This window comes from Telopea speciosissima, chromosome 4 (assembly GCF_018873765.1).
Source record: "Telopea speciosissima isolate NSW1024214 ecotype Mountain lineage chromosome 4, Tspe_v1, whole genome shotgun sequence".
Lineage (NCBI taxonomy): Eukaryota > Viridiplantae > Streptophyta > Magnoliopsida > Proteales > Proteaceae > Telopea > Telopea speciosissima.
Genome location: NC_057919.1, coordinates 3,003,337 through 3,021,412, shown reverse-complemented (window position 1 = coordinate 3,021,412; position 18,076 = coordinate 3,003,337). Strand labels below are relative to the sequence as shown.

The following is an 18,076-nucleotide window of genomic DNA, read 5'->3' as shown; positions in this document are numbered from 1 at the left end:
CTATCGGTGTCGGTGCTGCTGGCTTCTCTTCGTTCAGGACATGAGCAAGTTTCAAAGCAGTGAGGAAGAAATACATCTTCCCTTTCCAACGTTTGAAAAATGACCCATCAAACTTCTCAAGTTTGCTTATCTCGTTCCCAGGTATCTTCATGATTGCAGTCTCCTCCATTGAACAAATACTGTCTTAAGATTGTTAGAAATCTGAACAAAAAGGAGAGGACAGTAAGAAGGCCTGAGTCGAACGAAATCGTTACGTCCCTTAAGACAGATTTGCACCCTCCTAATCCTGCAAAGGGTTGCGAGAAACCCGCCTCCCAAGATAAATCAGTGATCACTTAGTTGCGGGGACAGTAACACTGTGAAGCTATCAAAGATTTTTGATCATCTGGATCGAGAGAATTCGTGGCCCATTTATAGGCCCACAAGGCCTGTTCAGATGGGTCACACCCATTGGCTCATATGGCTTGACCTGATAGGTCATGACTATTGGGCTGGGCTCCCTTGGTTGTTCATGTGGGCTGCAACTCTTGGGGTCAATGTTAAACCAAGGGTTGCACTCCCTCTTTGATCAGCCACCGATCCAACGGTCGGATCGATCCTAAGCACCCTTTGATCAGACACCGTCTATCCGAAAAATTAAGGCGACATATCGCGACGATGCGCACGTGCGGTGCAAAGTGCACCATCAAAGCACCACATTGCGCCTCACGCACGCCAGACGCCAGACGCATACGCGCTCGGACGGGTACCGTCCTCGCTCAAGTGCACCGTACAATCTCTTCTAGCATTACATGTGATAATAATAACTACTTACTACTAACACATATAAACCCAATGAGCTTTCCTTTCATAGCCGATGTGGGACTAAAAGTTCACATCAATATTTTGAAAAATTCCAACAGTGGCATTATAATATTCGTATTCGTTTATATTCGGATGGATTCAGATAATATCCTATCAGTTTTTGGACGGATTTGGATAGTTTCCGGATAGTGATTTTTTAAATACGGATTCTCCTAAATGGATACGAACGCAGATTGAATACGAATTTTCAACTATCCGTTGACATCTTTACTGTTTTTATGATGAGGGTTAGGGTTGAGAGTTTTCGTCTACTCTTCTTAGTCTTAGATGTTCTCACATAGATATGTGATTTCATGTATCACATTGCATAAAACAATATATATATAAACCAATAGAAAATATAGAAAAAGAATCACATTATCTTAACTTATAAAATTATAAAAATAAGATTACAAAAGCCAATAAGGTAACTTAAAAAGATAAACGGATACAAAGATATGTTTCAGATACCAATAAGGTAACTTAAAAAGATAAATGGACACAAATATATGTTTCAGATATTTTATTACCGTCGGGATTGCTAAACGAATCGGATAATAGTCGGTCGAATAGGAGGCTTATCATATTCGTATCCAATTAGTTTCGGACGGATTCGGATTCTCTTAAATGGATACAAACGCAGATCGAATATGGATTTTCAAATATCCGTTTACATCCCTAGTTTGGCTTAAGCCAATACTCTCATAAGTCTATCTCTCACCTCTTCATATGAAAAGACATCACTGCCCCCTAATTTTGAAGAGAAGAGAGATAAACACATGGGAGTGCTAGCATAGGCCAAACTCCCGAATAGAGTTCTTTTTCCCATTTATATTTAACGAGAGAAAATATAATGTGAGGAGGCACAATGACGCCTTAGGTTGAGTGAGCATTTTTCCTGAGCCTATATATCTGGAAACCTACTCTCCACAAAGCAGGGGTAATGCTGCGTATATTATGACTCTCACCGGACCCCCTAGCGGTGGGAGCATCGTGCAATGGGTTTTATTTTTTATTTTTTTTAGGGGTCCCTTTGTATATATGGCTATATGTTCAACGGGAATGGCTCCGATTCCCAACGGCGGAATATAGATCCCACCTAATTCTGAAGAGGCAACAAGCGGACTTTTATCCCCTGCATTTCATTGTCTGGTCCAGTTCCTTAGTGTCCCTATCAAGGACGCGCAATAAGCCAATAATCATTCCACCTTTGCTTGAACATTCTGCATGAGTGGGGTTCATCCCAATTATTACAGGCATTAGGGAACTGGACCGGACAAGGAATTGCAGGAGATAGTTTGCCGGTAACAAGCGGTTGTCGAAGTGGAAGATCGGAAGATCGGAAGGCCAACCTAATCAATTAGCATTTTACTCATCAGTTCATTTCCCAACCCAGGGAGAAAGGCGAGAGGGTTAAGGGCTTAAGGCAGGACTTGGGAGTTGGGAGAGAGAGAGAGAGAACTCAGTCTGACGTTCAATAACGAATGAAATACATATTCTTCCCTCATTTTCCTGCCACCACCTCGCATCCTTCCCTCCTCTCTCGCCTTGTAGTTATTCTCAACGTTCAATAACGAGAAGGTTGTCTTATCTGTTTCTCTTTCTGAATCGATTTTTTCCGTCTCGGTTTCCATTTAACTTTTACAAGATTAGAGGGGTAGAGCTGAGATTTCTCACTTTCTGGTCGATTTCTTGGAGCACAAGCAGCACGGCTTTTTAATTCGAGCAAGGAAAGATTAAAACCTGATTGGATGTGATACAGTGAAGAGGGTTTTCGCCGCTGGAGCTGCACCCATTAGGTTAGGTTGCAATTCTTGTTGGGATTCTGTTCTTAGATTTTTTCCCCCCCACCGAGCGTTCAGTAGTAGATCTTTGAAGCTTATTTGGGGATTCAATCAGTTGGAATGGGAGAAACTAGGGCTTGAAAATTGCCGGGTGCTTCTTTCATCCGTTTTTTTGGTTAAATAAAAGGTTCCTCCAGTTACGAATGGCTGCTACTGCGGCTTGTAAGCGGGGTCTGGTGTTGGGGTCGAATTTAAGGATTTGCTTCTCCAATTTCAGAAAAGGATTCAAAGCATCAAGTAGTCTAGGCCCGGTCTGCATCGAATCCCTTGCCCTCGACTTGTCTGCTTCTTCATCTTCGAGTTCGCGATTCAACAGATTCTATTCTACGCAGACATCGCAGCTCGTTAAATCCAATGTCTCCCGGGCCTTTCTTGTAGATACGCTTGCACTGGTAATCAATCCTTCCTCTATATCCCCCTTTACTCTTCTTTTGCTCGTGCCCTCCCCTTGGAGACTGAAGTTTGGGTTCAATTTCTATCTTACAAAGACATTTTGAAGAGAACAGATGTTCTTTGTTGGACCCATTGACATTTGAAAATCGCATTGTAGGTCTACAGTTAGGAATGACTTCCATTGCTCTATGTCCTTCCCGCTTAATTGTTTAAATGATGACGACTCATGCTTTCTCATTTTCAGGTTAGGAGATTGGAAGCCCAAGGTATTCCCTCAAAACAAGCTGAGGCAATAACAGCTTCCATTACTGAAGTTCTGAATGACAGTTTGGAAAATGTAGCTCAGTCCTTTGTCTCCAAAGGAGAGATGCAGAAAGTAAGGATTTCATTATTCATCTCATCATTTTCTTTCCATTTGCATTATGTGACCTCTAATTTTCTATGTTTATTCATGTAGACTATGATGGTACAAGAATCAAATTTGTCCAAATTTGAATCACAAGTAAAGAGTTCCCAGGTATCCACTACATTTGTAATCTTCTCCAATTTGAAGTCATTTTATAAGATTTTTGCTTTTATTATTTCTACTTTGCTGCATTTGAATCGGTTTTAATACAAATTTGAGTATGACATATTTTTCTTTAGCATGGAGTTCTTTGATCATGAGCAGCTTGCAGCTATCCCTTTCTCTAATTGCTATAAGATGTAGTTCTGTTAAGAAAAGAAACTTTAACTAAACAAATTTTTATTGCAAGACATTAGTTTTTCCTTTTCATGTGAGCATAAGGCTCATGCAAAATCCACAAACAAAAGGAAGCATATGTTCCCATGATTTAATGTTCTAGGCATGGTTTAAAGTATCAACCGATACGATACGATACAGACCGATACGTATCGGTATCGGTCGATACCGATACGATACATACCGATACATCTCCCTTTTTAAAAAAAATGAACTGTCTCGAATTGTATTGAAATGTATTGACCGATACGGGCCGATGTGATACTATACGATACGACCGATATGTATTGATACCATCGATACGTCCAATAAAGGGTTCTGTGGGTGGTTTAATACGTATCGATACATATCGATACGTATCTGGCGATACATTATCGATAGATATCGATACGCACCGATACATACCGATACGTACCGATACCATCAATACATTCCGTAAAAAAATCATTTTCACTCACAGACTCGATACAACTCCTAATCTAACAAAAAAATGAAGGAAAACTCTCAACCAAGAGTCTAAAATCTTGCATTTAATCTTGGTTTTTCACTCTTTTAAACTAAAAAACGAATCAAAGAGTGCTACAACATCATCCTTTACATCATCCAATACTCTTCATGGCTATAGGCGATTACAACATGTAAGAAACCTCATCTCTTATAACAATTTCAATTTAATGCACTTGTTTGGTTATACATTATTCATCATTTTAGGTTTTATGCATGACACTTATTATATATTGCTTGTTTATATTGTTTTTTGTTCCAAAAGTGTATTTCCATGTGTATTTTGATCATTTTTATGCGTAACTGTATTATTCGATACGTATCTCCAAAACGATACGATACGATACGATACGATACGTCTCTTAAAATCACCCAACCGATACGATACCCGATACCGATACTTTAAACCTTGGTTCTAGGTCAATAAAGAACATATGGAGATTCTTCTTGCAATCTCTAAATCTTTCCATGAGTCTCTCAAGTAAGTAAATAGCTTATGTCGTGGATCTTCCTGGCATAAAACCAATTTGGTTTTTTTTATTATAGTAATTTCTTGTTTCTAGCGATTTTCAATAACTCTCTCCCATAATTTCATAATATGACTCGTTAGCTTTAAGCTCTTATTTGTTTGCACTTATTATGGATGATTTAACCAGAGACATTCAAGATGAGGTTCCTTGGTGTATGCTTTTTGCTGATATTTGGTGGATGAGACAAAAGTAGGGATTAATGCCAAGTTGGAGTTATGGAGATCAACCTTGGAATCAAAAGTTTTTAAAATAAGTAGAATGAAGATAGAGTATATGGTGTGTAACTTTAGTTACACTAGGATGGATAATGAGGTGGTTGAAATTGATTAGAGGGAGATTCTGCAAAGTAATTATTTTAGGTACCTGGGCTCAACCATAAATAAAGACGAAGTTTGCTTGGTATTTTATGGATTTGGAGTCGTGGATTGAAAATTTATAGCTTTTATTATCAGGCTCCAAACCCTTCCCCCCCCAACCCCCATCCCCACAAAAAATAAAAAAATTGAATGCACTAGAACCCAAGGCAAGAACTTGAGGAAAGACTTCAATCAACTAGATATTGCATCAATGTCCTTCTAACCGCCACTTCAGTACCATTGGATCCAATGGATCCAACCCTTTCTCAAGGCAATGGAAAACCATTTTGGGTGGCTAATAAGGGTATATGCAATAAACCATGTTGTAATTTTACAGATATTCAAATCTTCTCTTTTGAGGTCATAGGGAATTTTAAATCTCTTTGGGTTAGTATCTTTTGTCTTGTTGCTGATTTGGTTGTAGGAAATTATTATGGTACTATTGGTTAGTTTGTAATTGTAAGTTTATGTCCGAACATGGTTTTTAATAGCTCAGTTTGAGCCAAGTGTAGTGCCATTCCTAACTTGATTCTGGAAAATCATCATTGGTTAGTCTGTTGCAAGTTTATGTCCAAACTTGAATTTGATTTCTTAGTTTGAACTAGTTCAGTGCTATTCCTGCCATTTCTTGACCCCCCCCTCTCCTTTTGGGGTGGGGGGGATGGTTTCAAAGCCTGCTCATTTTGCTAGATTTTGGCGTTGTTAGAGAGGTATCCAAGTTACTTATCTAATGGAACAAAATCCAATAAGATTAGTGAGGGTTATAGCTTAAATATTGGTAGGGTTTCAGTCAAACGAATTTTTTTTTTTTTTATCGAAGTTGATGCTAGTAGGAGTCTGAACAGAATACTTTTCATATGGAGTCTATAAAGAGAAAATCAATCGGAGATTGATTTCGTGGGTGTGCGGCCACGAGCTGCATGTACGCAAGTTATGCAAATTCCTCTTCTCTGTTCCTGTCCTTGTTCCAGGTTAATCCCTCCTTTACGCTCTCTTCATTCTTCTTAATCGCCATTTTTTTATTCTCTGATTTCCTGTTTATCTTGGTTGCTACTTACCCCTGTCCGTTCCCTACAACACCAAAGAGAGAAAGATTGATTTCATTTGGTTTTGCATCTTCCACTCTGAACTTTTATATGCTGAACCCTCCTACTGTGGGACACTCGCCTGAGAACAAATCTGGACCAGCAACCTCTGCCTGGGTTTGTTGCAGGTACCTTTTTTTTTATTTTTTATTTCTGGTTAATCTTCAGGACCTTAACCCCAAATCTGTTACTGGTTATCACCCTTGAAAGGCACTGTTGTGATCGCAAGGTATGAAGCCTCCGCTGATTTTTTGTTTCTCAGGTCGTAAGGTTGCAGAAGAAGAACTCTTTTCCATATTTCTATTAAAGTCTTATCTTATGTTAATTACAAGTAAGCCCGTCTACTCTTAAGTATGTTCTGGTTATTCCCCTCATTTAAGTTGACTCCCAGGATTACCTTCCCTCTTTAAAATTAATTCCTGACATGATCCTAATTCTGATTTCTTACTGTTAAGGGTTTTACTTGTCTTTGTAATTAGTAATTACGAGATTGCCTTTCGCCTTATAAACCTAGGAATATTTACTGTTTTGCTGCTATACTCTTAAATCAAGTTTCCTAATATTCTATTAGGCCCAAAGCAAACCAAAATAGGGATTCTGAACCCTGGTAGTTTCGTGCCTTAATGAGAAGGACTGTCAAACAAGAAACTGGATCGTTTACATCAGTTCAGTTAGGTAACTTACAGATCGAAGATACACCTCAGAGGCAGCAACCCAATCTGGCTATTCCCCAGGATGTTACATGGAAATTTTCAGACAAGGACTATGGCTGTATGGCATCAAGATTGAGGTTCAAGGATTTTCGCTTATTAATCTTTTCCAGATGAGACAAGTGAGATATCATCCTCACCAAATTTATTGAATATGCATGTTCATGGTGGGATCACGTATTACATTCGAGGCTTATTACTAATTGGGAGGCCATGAAGCAGATTTTGAATTAGAAGTTTATCCCTCCTAATTATGAGAATCTATTATTTTATAAATAGGTTAATTTTCAGCAAGATGCAAGGATGTGGAACCATCACCATGCAAAAAAATACCCTTCTATTTGAAGAGGGTAGCTTTCTCAACTAGACTATTTGAGAATGAGGTAAGATTAGCAGAGTGAGTTTCAACTTCTTCATCATCAGGACCACCATCCTTTAAAGGATAATTGTATAAATTATCTGCATCATCATCGTCCTCCTTCTCTGCCGATTGCGTCTCTGCTACATTCATGGGATGAAACATTGGGACATTTGTTGCCAAAGGGACCTTCTCACTACAATTATGGTAGACGATGCTCTTAAACCAATCATGTCTTTGATAACCTTTGGCTTCCTTTCTTCCACTTTGTGGGACTCATGCTTCTTGTCTTCGATCAGAGGTAGAGGTCTATACGCTGAAGAAGGTTTGAGCATGTCCTTCAAATAATTGTATTGATCTTCAGTTGTCTTGGCATAAACAGCTGCCACATCAACGGACCTCAAATCACTGTTGGCCAACTCTAGTCGAATCTCAATATTCATCCCACCGATATATCTCAAAAACCGTTGCTAGTCTGTCTCTTGAAGTCGGCACCTCGAAGACAATTTGTGGAAATCTATTGTGTAGGAATCCACATCCTTGTTTCTTTGCTGAAAGTTAACCAGCTTGTGATATTATACCTTCTTATAATTAGGAGGACGAACTTCTGTTCGGAAATGAGTCCAAGCCGTCTTACAAGCCTCGAATGTAGTACATCATCCCACCATGAACATGCATAACCAATAAACTTGGTGAGGATGAGCTGATGCAGGTTCATCATAGAAATTGGCTTATTTCTTTAGAAATAGGCCTAGGGTTGGGTTATATACATGTTGGGCCTTTGTTCCCAAGGGTTTTTTATGTATTAGGCCACTTTAATGAGCCTAAACTAGGGGTACATAGGTTGCATACGGGATTAGCCCAATACTTAGTTTATTTTTATGTTTTTTGAATTGAACCAGTTCAAATTGGTTGCATCCAATTGGTTCAATTTAAGTGATCATGTGACTTGGTTAAGTGGTCATGTGATGTAAGTTGGGCTGGATTAGGACTCTATAAGTCCAGCCATGTTTTGAGTCTATTTCTTTAAGTATTTTAGTTTCCTAGTTAGTTTAAGTTGCCTAGTAGGTTAAGGATTGGGTTAGGCCATTCCTTTTTAGTGTCTAAGTTTATTTTTGAGTCTTCTATTTAAGTTTGTAAGGGAGGCCAACATTGAACACGAATTTGATTAATAAAAATTAGCTTTATGCTTGCTGCCATTGCTGCTGCTCTTTATGAGTGTATATCCTTGTGGATCTCAAGGCGGATAGGGTGGGTGGACTCCTGCGACTCCTTGCATCGTGAAGATCGGGAGGTTTCTTCAAGTTATCAAGCGGCTGCCATTGTTCTCTGCAATGCAGTAAGTTTGAACCTACTATTTGTTTTTAAACCTTCTTCTACCAGCCTTTATCTTTCCTTAGACCTAATCCACATTCCCCTCCATCCATCAAGCCCTAATCTCCATTAAACCTGCAATTCCTACCTCAACTAGGACTCCCTCATAACTCCAGATTTAGCCATCAATTTCGAACCCTACTTCCAGCCTATATCCCTCACACCTCTCCCTACACTCGACCTTAAACCTAGCCCTTAGTCTCCACTACAACCCCTCCATTCCCCCACTCCATTAAACCTAAAACCTGCAACTCGATTTTGCCCAGGATTGCAGAATTTTAGAACCCATCCAAGCCCTAATATTTATATGCCATTAAAGCCTCCTAGACCTACATATTAAAACCTCATAAACCCCATTACCTTTATTCAACCCTAACCCTAATTTCTGCCCTAATTAGCCTAAGCTGTCCCAATCGGCCAGCCTTGTTAGGTGATCCTATTCTCTTGGCTCCTAGTGGGATTTCTCCTACCTAGGACTTCATTAATTGGTATCAAAGCCATAGATGTATATGGCAATCCAATTCTGCCCCCTCCACCTGATCCTATGGCTACTATAATGGAGATGCTACAGAAGTTGAATGAAAAGTGTCACGATTGGAAGAGAAGAGGACTACCCCTCATAGGGACAACAACATTCTCTTAGAAAAGGACATATATCAAGTCAATTCGATAGTACGAAGAGCCCCAAGGAGAGATCAATACAGAGAAGACAGAGAAAGGTACAGAGATCATAGTGAAGATAGGAACAGAGGATACAGAGACTAGAGGAGACGCCGTAAACCTCCAGAGGTGTATGAGTTGAGAGACTATGATGGCAGACCAGATCCACAGGTATTTTGTGATTGGTTAGCTGCTTCAGATGATTATTTTAATTGGTATAATTTGCTTGAGCATAGGAAAATGAGACTAGCACATACCAAGCTAGTGGGACCAACACATAATTGGTGGAGAACCCAGATGGATTATCCTGACTACCGTGGTAGAGAACCTGTTACATGGGCAGAGATGAAAGAAGATCTGAGTAAGAAATATTTCCCACGGACGTTCAGAGCTCTACAACAAGGTAACTTAAATTCCCATCGACAACATCACCACCAAAAGGCCTTCAAATCTGAAGACAACTTGAAGCCTCCATCAATGAGATTCCGTTTGCAAGTTGAAGATTGTTGGAATTCTGACATCACCAGTGTTAAATCAGCGGCTGAATACAAATGGACATTGCCAACGGAAATTGAGAGAGCACAAGTTGAAGACAAAGCTGACGTGATCACAGTGAATTGTGATGAAAAGAAAGAGACAATGCTTGAAGCTTCAAAGATGGAAGTTCAACGTGTAGAAGATTCTACTGAAGAGGTATACATTGAAGAGAACAAAGTAGACAAAGCTGAAATAGTAGAAGATGAAAAGTTGATTGAGAGCATTCCAAAGGAAAACAATGACCTTCAAGATGTTGTTCTTGAAGAGGTGGAGCTTGTGTCTCACGCATTAGATGAGAAGGTTGCTAACATTGAAGGCTCTATGGACGAGACATTGACCGTTGCTGCTGATTCAAAGAAAGAACACATAGAGTTTGTTATTCCACCATGGTTCTTCGAAGAGAAAGCTCCACGCATTGAAGACTTTATCCCTAATGTTCCTGCCTCATCGGAATTTTGTTTGGGGATGGTCAAAGCTACTGACCACATGTTGATTTTCCCCCATCACTGCAAAATTCGAGGACGAATTTTTTCAAGTTGGGGAGAGTTGATGCAGGTTCATCATAGAAATTGGCTTATTTATTTAGAAATAGGCCTAGGGTTGGGCTATATACATGTTGGGCCTTTGTTCCCAAGGGTTTTCTATGTATTAGGCCGCTTTAATGAGCCTAAACTAGAGGTACATAGGTTGCATACGGGATTAGCCCAATACTTAGTTTATTTTTATGTTTTTTTAATTGAACCGGTTCAAATTGGTTGCATCCAATTGGTTCAATTTAAGTGATCATGTGACTTGGTTAAGTGGTTATGTGACACTTAAGTGGTCATGTGACAACTTAAGTGGTCATGTGATGTAAGTTGGGCTGGATTAGGACTCTATAAGTTCAGCCATGTTTTGAGTCTATTTCTTTTAGTATTTTAGTTTCCTAGTTAGTTTAAGTTGCCTAATAGGTTAAGGATTGGGTTAGGCCATTCCTTTTTAGTGTCTAAGTCTATTTTTGAGTATTTTATATAAGTTTGTAAGGGAGGCCAGCATTGAACACGAATTTGATTAATAAAAATTAGCTTTATGTTTGCTGCCATTGCTGCTGCTCTTTGCGAGTGTATATCCTTGTGGATCTCAAGGTGGATAGAGTGGGTAGACTCCTGCGACTCCTTGCATCGTGAAGATCGGGAGGTTTCTTCAAGTTATCAAGCTGCTGCCATTGTTCTCTGCAATCCAGTAAGTTTGAACCTGCTATTTGTTTTTAAACCTTCTTCTACCAGCTTTTATCTTCCTTTAGACCTAATCCACATTCCCCTCCATCCATCAAGCCCTAATCTCCATTAAACCTGCAATTCCTACCTCAACTAGGACTCCCGCATAACTCCAGATTTAGCCATCAATTTCGAACCCTACTTCCAGCCTATATCCCTCACACCTCTCCCTACACTCGACCTTAAATCTAGCCCTTAGTCTCCACTACAACCCCTCCATTCCCCCACTCCATTAAACCTAAAACCTGCAACTCGATTCTGGCCAGGATTGCAGAATTTTAGAACCCATCCAAGCCCTAATATTTATATGCCATTAAAGCCTCCTAGACTTGCATATTAAAACCTCATAAACCCCATTACCTTTATTCAACCCTAACCCTAATTTCTGCCCTAATTAGCCTAAGCTGTCCCAATCGGCCAGCCTTGTTAGGTGATCCTATTCTCTTGGCTCCTAGTGGGACTTCTCCTACCTAGGACTACATTATGAGCTCACACTTTTTTCTGTCCGAAAGGGATTTATAAGCGAAAATCCTTTTTTTAGTATGCCAATCAAGGGATTCCTCTAGCCCCTTTTCACCATTGAACTCTGGAAACTCAATATTGATACCATAGTCCTTGCTTGAAAATTGTCGTGTAACATCTTAGGGTATAATTGGATCAGGTTGCTACCTTTGAGGTGTATCTTCGTTCTGTAAGGTACCAAAGTGAACTAGTATAAATGGTCCGGTTTCACCATTGAACTCTAGAACCTCAATCTTGATGCCATAGTCCTTGTTTAAAAATTGTTGTGTGTAACATCCTAGGGTATAGCTGGATCGGGGTGTTGCCTCTGAGGTGTAGACGGTCCGGTTTTTTCTTGGTTTCCACTCCTTCTCGTGAAGGCACAAAACTCCGTAAAGAGGTTTTGTGTTTCTTCCATGAACTTACCAAGCTTAGTCTTAATCTTTTGTTGGTTTTGAGCTAGTTCCCAATATAACTTGTGTAACTTGGGATTGGTGATGTGAGATTGTCCTGTCATGGTTAGTAACTGCCAGGAAATTCGGCGTTGATATCAATTGATGCGATCCCGGATTCAATACCTTGAATTCGGGTTCACTATGGGCCCACCCGAGTGCTTAACGGCCCAACAACAAAAGATAATTGCAACTTTGTAAATATGACGAACCGTTTTGATGACTAACAAGTAAATAGAATAGAGCAGGATCTAATTGGAAGCAATTATTTTATGGGGGCAATTCTGTGATTAAAATGAAAAACAATTAATTTATCCAGCGTATAATTGCTGATGAAGTTACACGTAGAGATATTAGAGGTTCTGGGATATTTTTGTAATTTGCAATTTATTTCTTTCATTATTAGAATTAGCTACGGGTAAGGTTAGTCGTAGTTGGTTTTGAAGTTTGATTTAGAGTTTGTTTCAGTTTTAGAGTCCAGTTAGGAGTCTTTTATTAGCTTCTTTAAATACATGGTTGTAATGAACGAAAGACAGTTTAGGAGAATGATTTTGAGTTGTTTTGGTTGAAGCTTGCGTGGCCCGTGTGTGCTCCCTTCTCCCCCTCTCTCCCCTTCCTTCACTGCGAATCTGAATCCCCCTTCTCAAGTAAGCTTTTAGCTCTGAGCCACCATTGTTTTCCTTTGTTCTATCAGAGCATGAATAAGATGGTATATGGTAAAACTATGTTGGGTGGAACTGGATTTATTTACAGATCTTATTTGGTATCATTTGAAAACATCTTGGACTCCTTACCTGTTGTCCTCCTTTCTTTCTTACTCCTTAAAATAACCCTCCTTTTTTTATCTTGCTCCTTAAAATTACTATTAGGGGAATGAAATTCAAGAAAATTTGTATGGTTCCTTTTTTTTACCCCCTTCTATCTCCAGAACGGCTATCAGACTGATGGACAGCCTTCTCCCAAAATGAATTCAAGATGCTTTAACAATATCCTTGTTTCTGAGTACGTAACAAAGAGAAAGTACATTAATATTCCTGAAAACATCTGTTTCATGAAAACATTACATGAATTTTGTTTAAAGCTAAAGGTAGAGCAATAAAAAGAAAATAGATTACTTTACTGAGTTCTTATACAAAAGAAATTGACAAACAACTTTAATTAAATTTGTTGGATGTTATTTTCTAAACAAGTGGCTTTATTTTGGACCATCATAACTGCCAATTTTTAAGAACACCACCTCCATTATATGATTGGATTTATTCGCCAATCAACTTTGCCCATATATGCTTCCTTGTAAAGAGCGACCCAGTGCACGAGGCTCCTGCTACTGCAGGGTTTGGGAGGGGAAAATGTATGCATCCTGACCCCTACTTTCCAGAGAGGCTGTTTCCATGTTTCGAACCCACAACCTGATGGTTGCAATAGCGCAACTTAACCGTTGCGCCAAGGCTTGGCCACAAAATATGCTTCCTCATAATGGACCATATTTTAAAAATAGGGAAAAAGGGTAAAATGTATACAAATAATTTCTACAAGTTCTATAAAACGGTTTATTTATGGGGAAGTATTTGTCCATTAAAATAAATGGAGCCTAAGTTTTCAGTTGATTTAATGGAGATATTTTACAGGAATGATCTTAGAAGAGACAAAATTGTGTAAGCTTGAGGGAACCAAAAATTTATTTTCCTGAAATGCTGCAATATACAAATTTAAAAAATAACTTTGATTTTTATTTTCTGTATGTTGTTTCCAGAAAACAGTGGTGGCATCTTGGTCAATGATACAATTGCCACCCAGAGGGCGCCACCTCAATATGGCTGGATTCTTTTCCTCGACAATGTCCATGCCCAAATAAGCTTCCTTTTGTGTAGATTTTTATAAATTAAAAAAAAATAAAAATTGTAAAGAAATCGAAAATAATTTTTTAAATGAAAGTTGGTTTACCAGGATTTTTCCCTCAACACAAATGGAGCCTGAATGATTTAGATCTCTCAAAACCGAAGGATGGGTTGGTTGATCGCAACCGATCTGGTAAGACTGGCCGTTATGTTAAAGATATAATCAATTCTGTGATTGTCTTATGAATGTGATCTGATGTGAGTCATTATCTTTTGATTCTCTTCCTTGCAAGTTCTAATTATTTGCAAGCATATTGCCTATTTAATTATGTCTGCAAGAGATGCTCAAAGCCATGTTTATTGTTAAACTCAGTCTCACATTTAAAACTGTCAAAGTCTAGGCAATAGCAGGACTTGACCAGACTGCAAGGTGATTTTGGCGTAAGTGCCCCATTATGATACTTCTATAATATGATATGTATAGCCTGGGTTCAATGGGTTCAATCAGTATCCTGTCTAATTCTAGAAAATGTTGGCCCTTTAATGTTCTATTTTCTGAAGGTCAATCAATCTGTACTCTTAATGCAGGAGCACCATTTCTCTTTATTACAACGTGAGACTGAAAAACTCCGGAATGATATAGAGAAGATGCGTAGTGAACTGAGGTCTGGTTTGGTAGAATTTTGTTTCAAAGTGATTTCTGCATGATAATGCACATGACTTTCCATGCTTTTCATATTCATTATACACATGACATTGTTTTTTTGCTTAGGTATGAAATTGATAAGGTAACTGCTGGGCAGCGTTTGGATTTGAACCTTGAAAGAGGGTGAGTAAATTATAAGTGTAACAATTTCTTCTTTTGTGGGAATTGCATGATGAGATTTGTGTGCCCTGTTTTCTTGGTGAGATGCGTTCTTCATAAATTTCTTCTTTTATGGGAAGCTATAGTTGATATCTACCAACAAATGCAGGCGTATACGTGATGAACTGGCCAATCAAAATGCAGAAACCACAAATCTAACTAACAAGCTTGACCGGGTGAGATTTATATATATTGCTGATAAATGGAATTGACTTATGATTTATGTGCAGCATTAATTTTTGTTTAAAATCTTATTTACAGGAAATTCATGCATTAAGGGCCCAACTTGAAGCAGCAAAATATGATGTGATAAAGTACTGCATAGGTACTCTTGTCTCCATCTCGGCTGTTGGACTTGCTGTTATCCGTATTCTGATGTGAAAATATTGTAATGCAATTAAAGGTGACTCCAGAGAAAGAAGTTCTAGTATGTTCATTTTTCCCTCCAACAAAATTGTATGCTGAAAATTTTTAAAATTCAGTTGCAGCTTCAGTTGGAAATTGTGACCCAAGAGAACATTCCTTATATGTATCCAGACTGCATATTAATTTTTTCATTCTCCTTGGGTTGTCCCATTTGCTTTTACGCATAAATGCTTGTTCTGTTCATGTCACTTACAACAAGAATGAAATTAATAGATACTTGGTGTGCCTTTATTCATGTTTACTATTTCAATTTGTGGATACCTGAGGGAAGCCTGAATAAGAGCTTTAAACATAAAAAATGTAAAGGTCGATTCACCAGGGAAGAAATATTATATATTACTTATTATTGGGTGTTTTGTGTGTGTGTGTGTGTGTTGGAGGGAGCGGAGATGGAAATGTTTTTGTTTGTTTGTGTTTTTGGAGTGGTTCTTCAAACCAGCATATATTTCTGTCAGACCATTGAATATCTGGGGTGGGGAATAGTCTTGGTTGACCATTTTCAAATTTCAGACTCGAGTTCAATCGTATACACTCCCATGTGTTGGCGTCTTCCCTCACATTTTTCAGTCATCCATATATGGGCAAGCACCTTTCTGTAATCCTGAACTTTTCAATACTTTGTTTTGCTACTTGGACAACTCTAAAAAGACAGAACTGACATGTGAGCATGGAGGTTAATGTGTGTTATTGAAACTCAATCTAACTGTTTTTTCCTCTTATTTGTGGGTTTTCTTTTTGGGTTGATAAAACTGAACTAACATTGACTCAGCCAGAATCAATTTGAAGTTCAGGGGTTAAACTGAAAGATCTATTCTATTTTAGACTTAGTTAATCATTAAGATTATTTTTTCCTTCTTGATATACAAGAAGAGAGGAAGGTCGTATTGCTTATCAGATTGGTCAGTAAATTGAGAAGTGTGGTCCATAGACTCTATACAACATTTAATCTTAGTACTCTATTTCTGATTTATAGTGGGCAAAGCCTTGGTGCAACAGTTAAGTCGTTCAAAACTTGGAAACAGCCTCTCTTAAGAGACAGGAGTAAGGCGGAGTACATTTGCCCCTCCCAGATTCTGCAGTAGCGGGAGCTTTGTGCATGATGGAAGAGGATTGAAAATTTATCTTTCTAATGGGAAAATGATTGAAGAATATTGCATATTGCTACAGAAGAGTCAAATTTTAGATTAGAATTTAAAATGATATCCAAAGTCCAATTATATTTGCATATATATATATATGTATGCAAGTCAACAGGGATGTCGGCCATCCATCCGTAGATTAGCTTCTGTCAAATTGCATGGTTTGAACTCTTGAAAACACATCTCTACTATTCAACAGTGTCTGTTTCTGAATTTTCTTTGAAGAAGTTAGAATTAAGACCAACACATCTATATGCCTAGAAATTTCTGTTCAACCGACTCTACATAAACGGTCAAGTATGGAGACCCATTCAGGAGTAGCATAGACTGATCTTTTAGTACCGTTTACACCTCAGATAGGCCAAGATTTTCAATCCTTGCTCCATGAAGTCTGTAACAGTAGCTCTCCAAAATGAAGGAGACAGCCTATCCTAATCTTAATTCTAATCCTACTGGAGATGTTTTAAAATTTAATCCGTGCATTGCTCGAAAGGTTACTAATGCCGCTAAATGGATAGCGAAAGGCCCCGGGCTCAATATACCAAGCTTTGAAACAGTCCCTCCAATGGAGAAGTTTCAACTTTAGGGTGGGCGAGCCAGACCGGCACTACCCTGATTAACAAGGATTAGGACTAGGGGGAGGAGGAACCCAGGGTTTAAAAATCAGGAATTCGCGATCAATCAATGGTCGGTGAAGAATCAGCCCTAATATGTCTGAAACTTAGGTTTTGGAAGGGGATTGGCCGAGTCGAATCAACCAAAATTGAGATCAACATCGACTAATTCTGATCCGAATTGAAATTGTCCTTTATTGATTCTTAATATAGAGCAGCTGATTTTAAGGTTTTTGGGATCGGTATCGGATTTGATTTGATTTTAAAATCTTGGGAGGAAAGAGAGAGAAAAATAAAGAAAAAGGACAGAGGAGCTCATCCAAAACATTTTCCTCATGGTATGTGATAATATATTCTGCCAGTATTAATCAAAGGGAGAAAGCAACAAGGGGCAGGCAGGGACCAGAGGTGGGGAGAAAGCGTGTAAAAGTGTAAAACCCCAAAACAAAGGGGTCATTGTCAAATCTTTCGCGGTTTACAATTTTATTATTACTGTTAATATGACTTTTTGGGTACATTACTTCTGCCAATGAGAAAAAGTCCATTAGTGAACGCAAACTCTTTTTAAACAAAAACTTTCCAAAGACAAACCAAACCAAACCAAACCAATACAACACCACTACGCAATGCCAACATCACCCACCATTCACCACCACCACCACCACCACCACCGCCTTCAGGCAACTTCACCTTCAACTTCGTCACCTTCAATCACCATTCACCACTAGCGCCGCATCATTCACACTCTCATTAATCCCACCCACACCAATGCGCAACCCATCATCATCATCATCCTCATCCTCATCCCAGTATATATTCTCCATATTCTATTATCTCTAGCTCTCGCCTTTGGGTCTTCGATCTATTCTTACCCTCCACACGGTTACTGTCTTTCCTTCCCTCACCTTTTTTCTCTCATTCTCTACCATACTACTATTTCTAAGGTTCTCTTTCTCTTTCACACAGATAAAGACAAACCTTAACGAAACTCAAAACAAAAACACGAAACAATAACAGTCGCACGTCAATTTAATTACTTTGATCTATAC

General features: G+C 38.8%; 1 protein-coding gene across 1 annotated transcript; it reads left to right on the top strand.

Moving 5' to 3' along the window:
• The first annotated feature begins 2,811 nt into the window (after window positions 1-2,811).
• On the top strand, window positions 2,812-15,417 carry LOC122658754 (protein FMP32, mitochondrial-like). Its single transcript, XM_043853854.1, has 7 exons — window positions 2,812-3,079; window positions 3,325-3,456; window positions 3,538-3,597; window positions 14,572-14,648; window positions 14,756-14,812; window positions 14,958-15,024; window positions 15,110-15,417. The coding sequence occupies exons 1-7, from the start codon at window positions 2,831-2,833 to the stop codon at window positions 15,227-15,229; spliced, it is 762 nt and encodes a 253-aa protein (XP_043709789.1). The 5' UTR covers window positions 2,812-2,830; the 3' UTR covers window positions 15,230-15,417.
• Window positions 15,418-18,076: the final 2,659 nt, after the last annotated feature.

Excerpts from the sequence above, each read along its gene's own strand:
- LOC122658754 (XM_043853854.1), top strand. The coding sequence starts at position 2,831 with ATGGCTGCTACTGCGGCTTGTAAGCGGGGTCTGGTGTTGGGGTCGAAT. Across the intron at positions 3,080-3,324 it reads TTGTAGATACGCTTGCACTG|GTTAGGAGATTGGAAGCCCA; the intron begins GTAATCAATCCT and ends TCTCATTTTCAG. Across the intron at positions 3,598-14,571 it reads CACAAGTAAAGAGTTCCCAG|GAGCACCATTTCTCTTTATT; the intron begins GTATCCACTACA and ends CTCTTAATGCAG.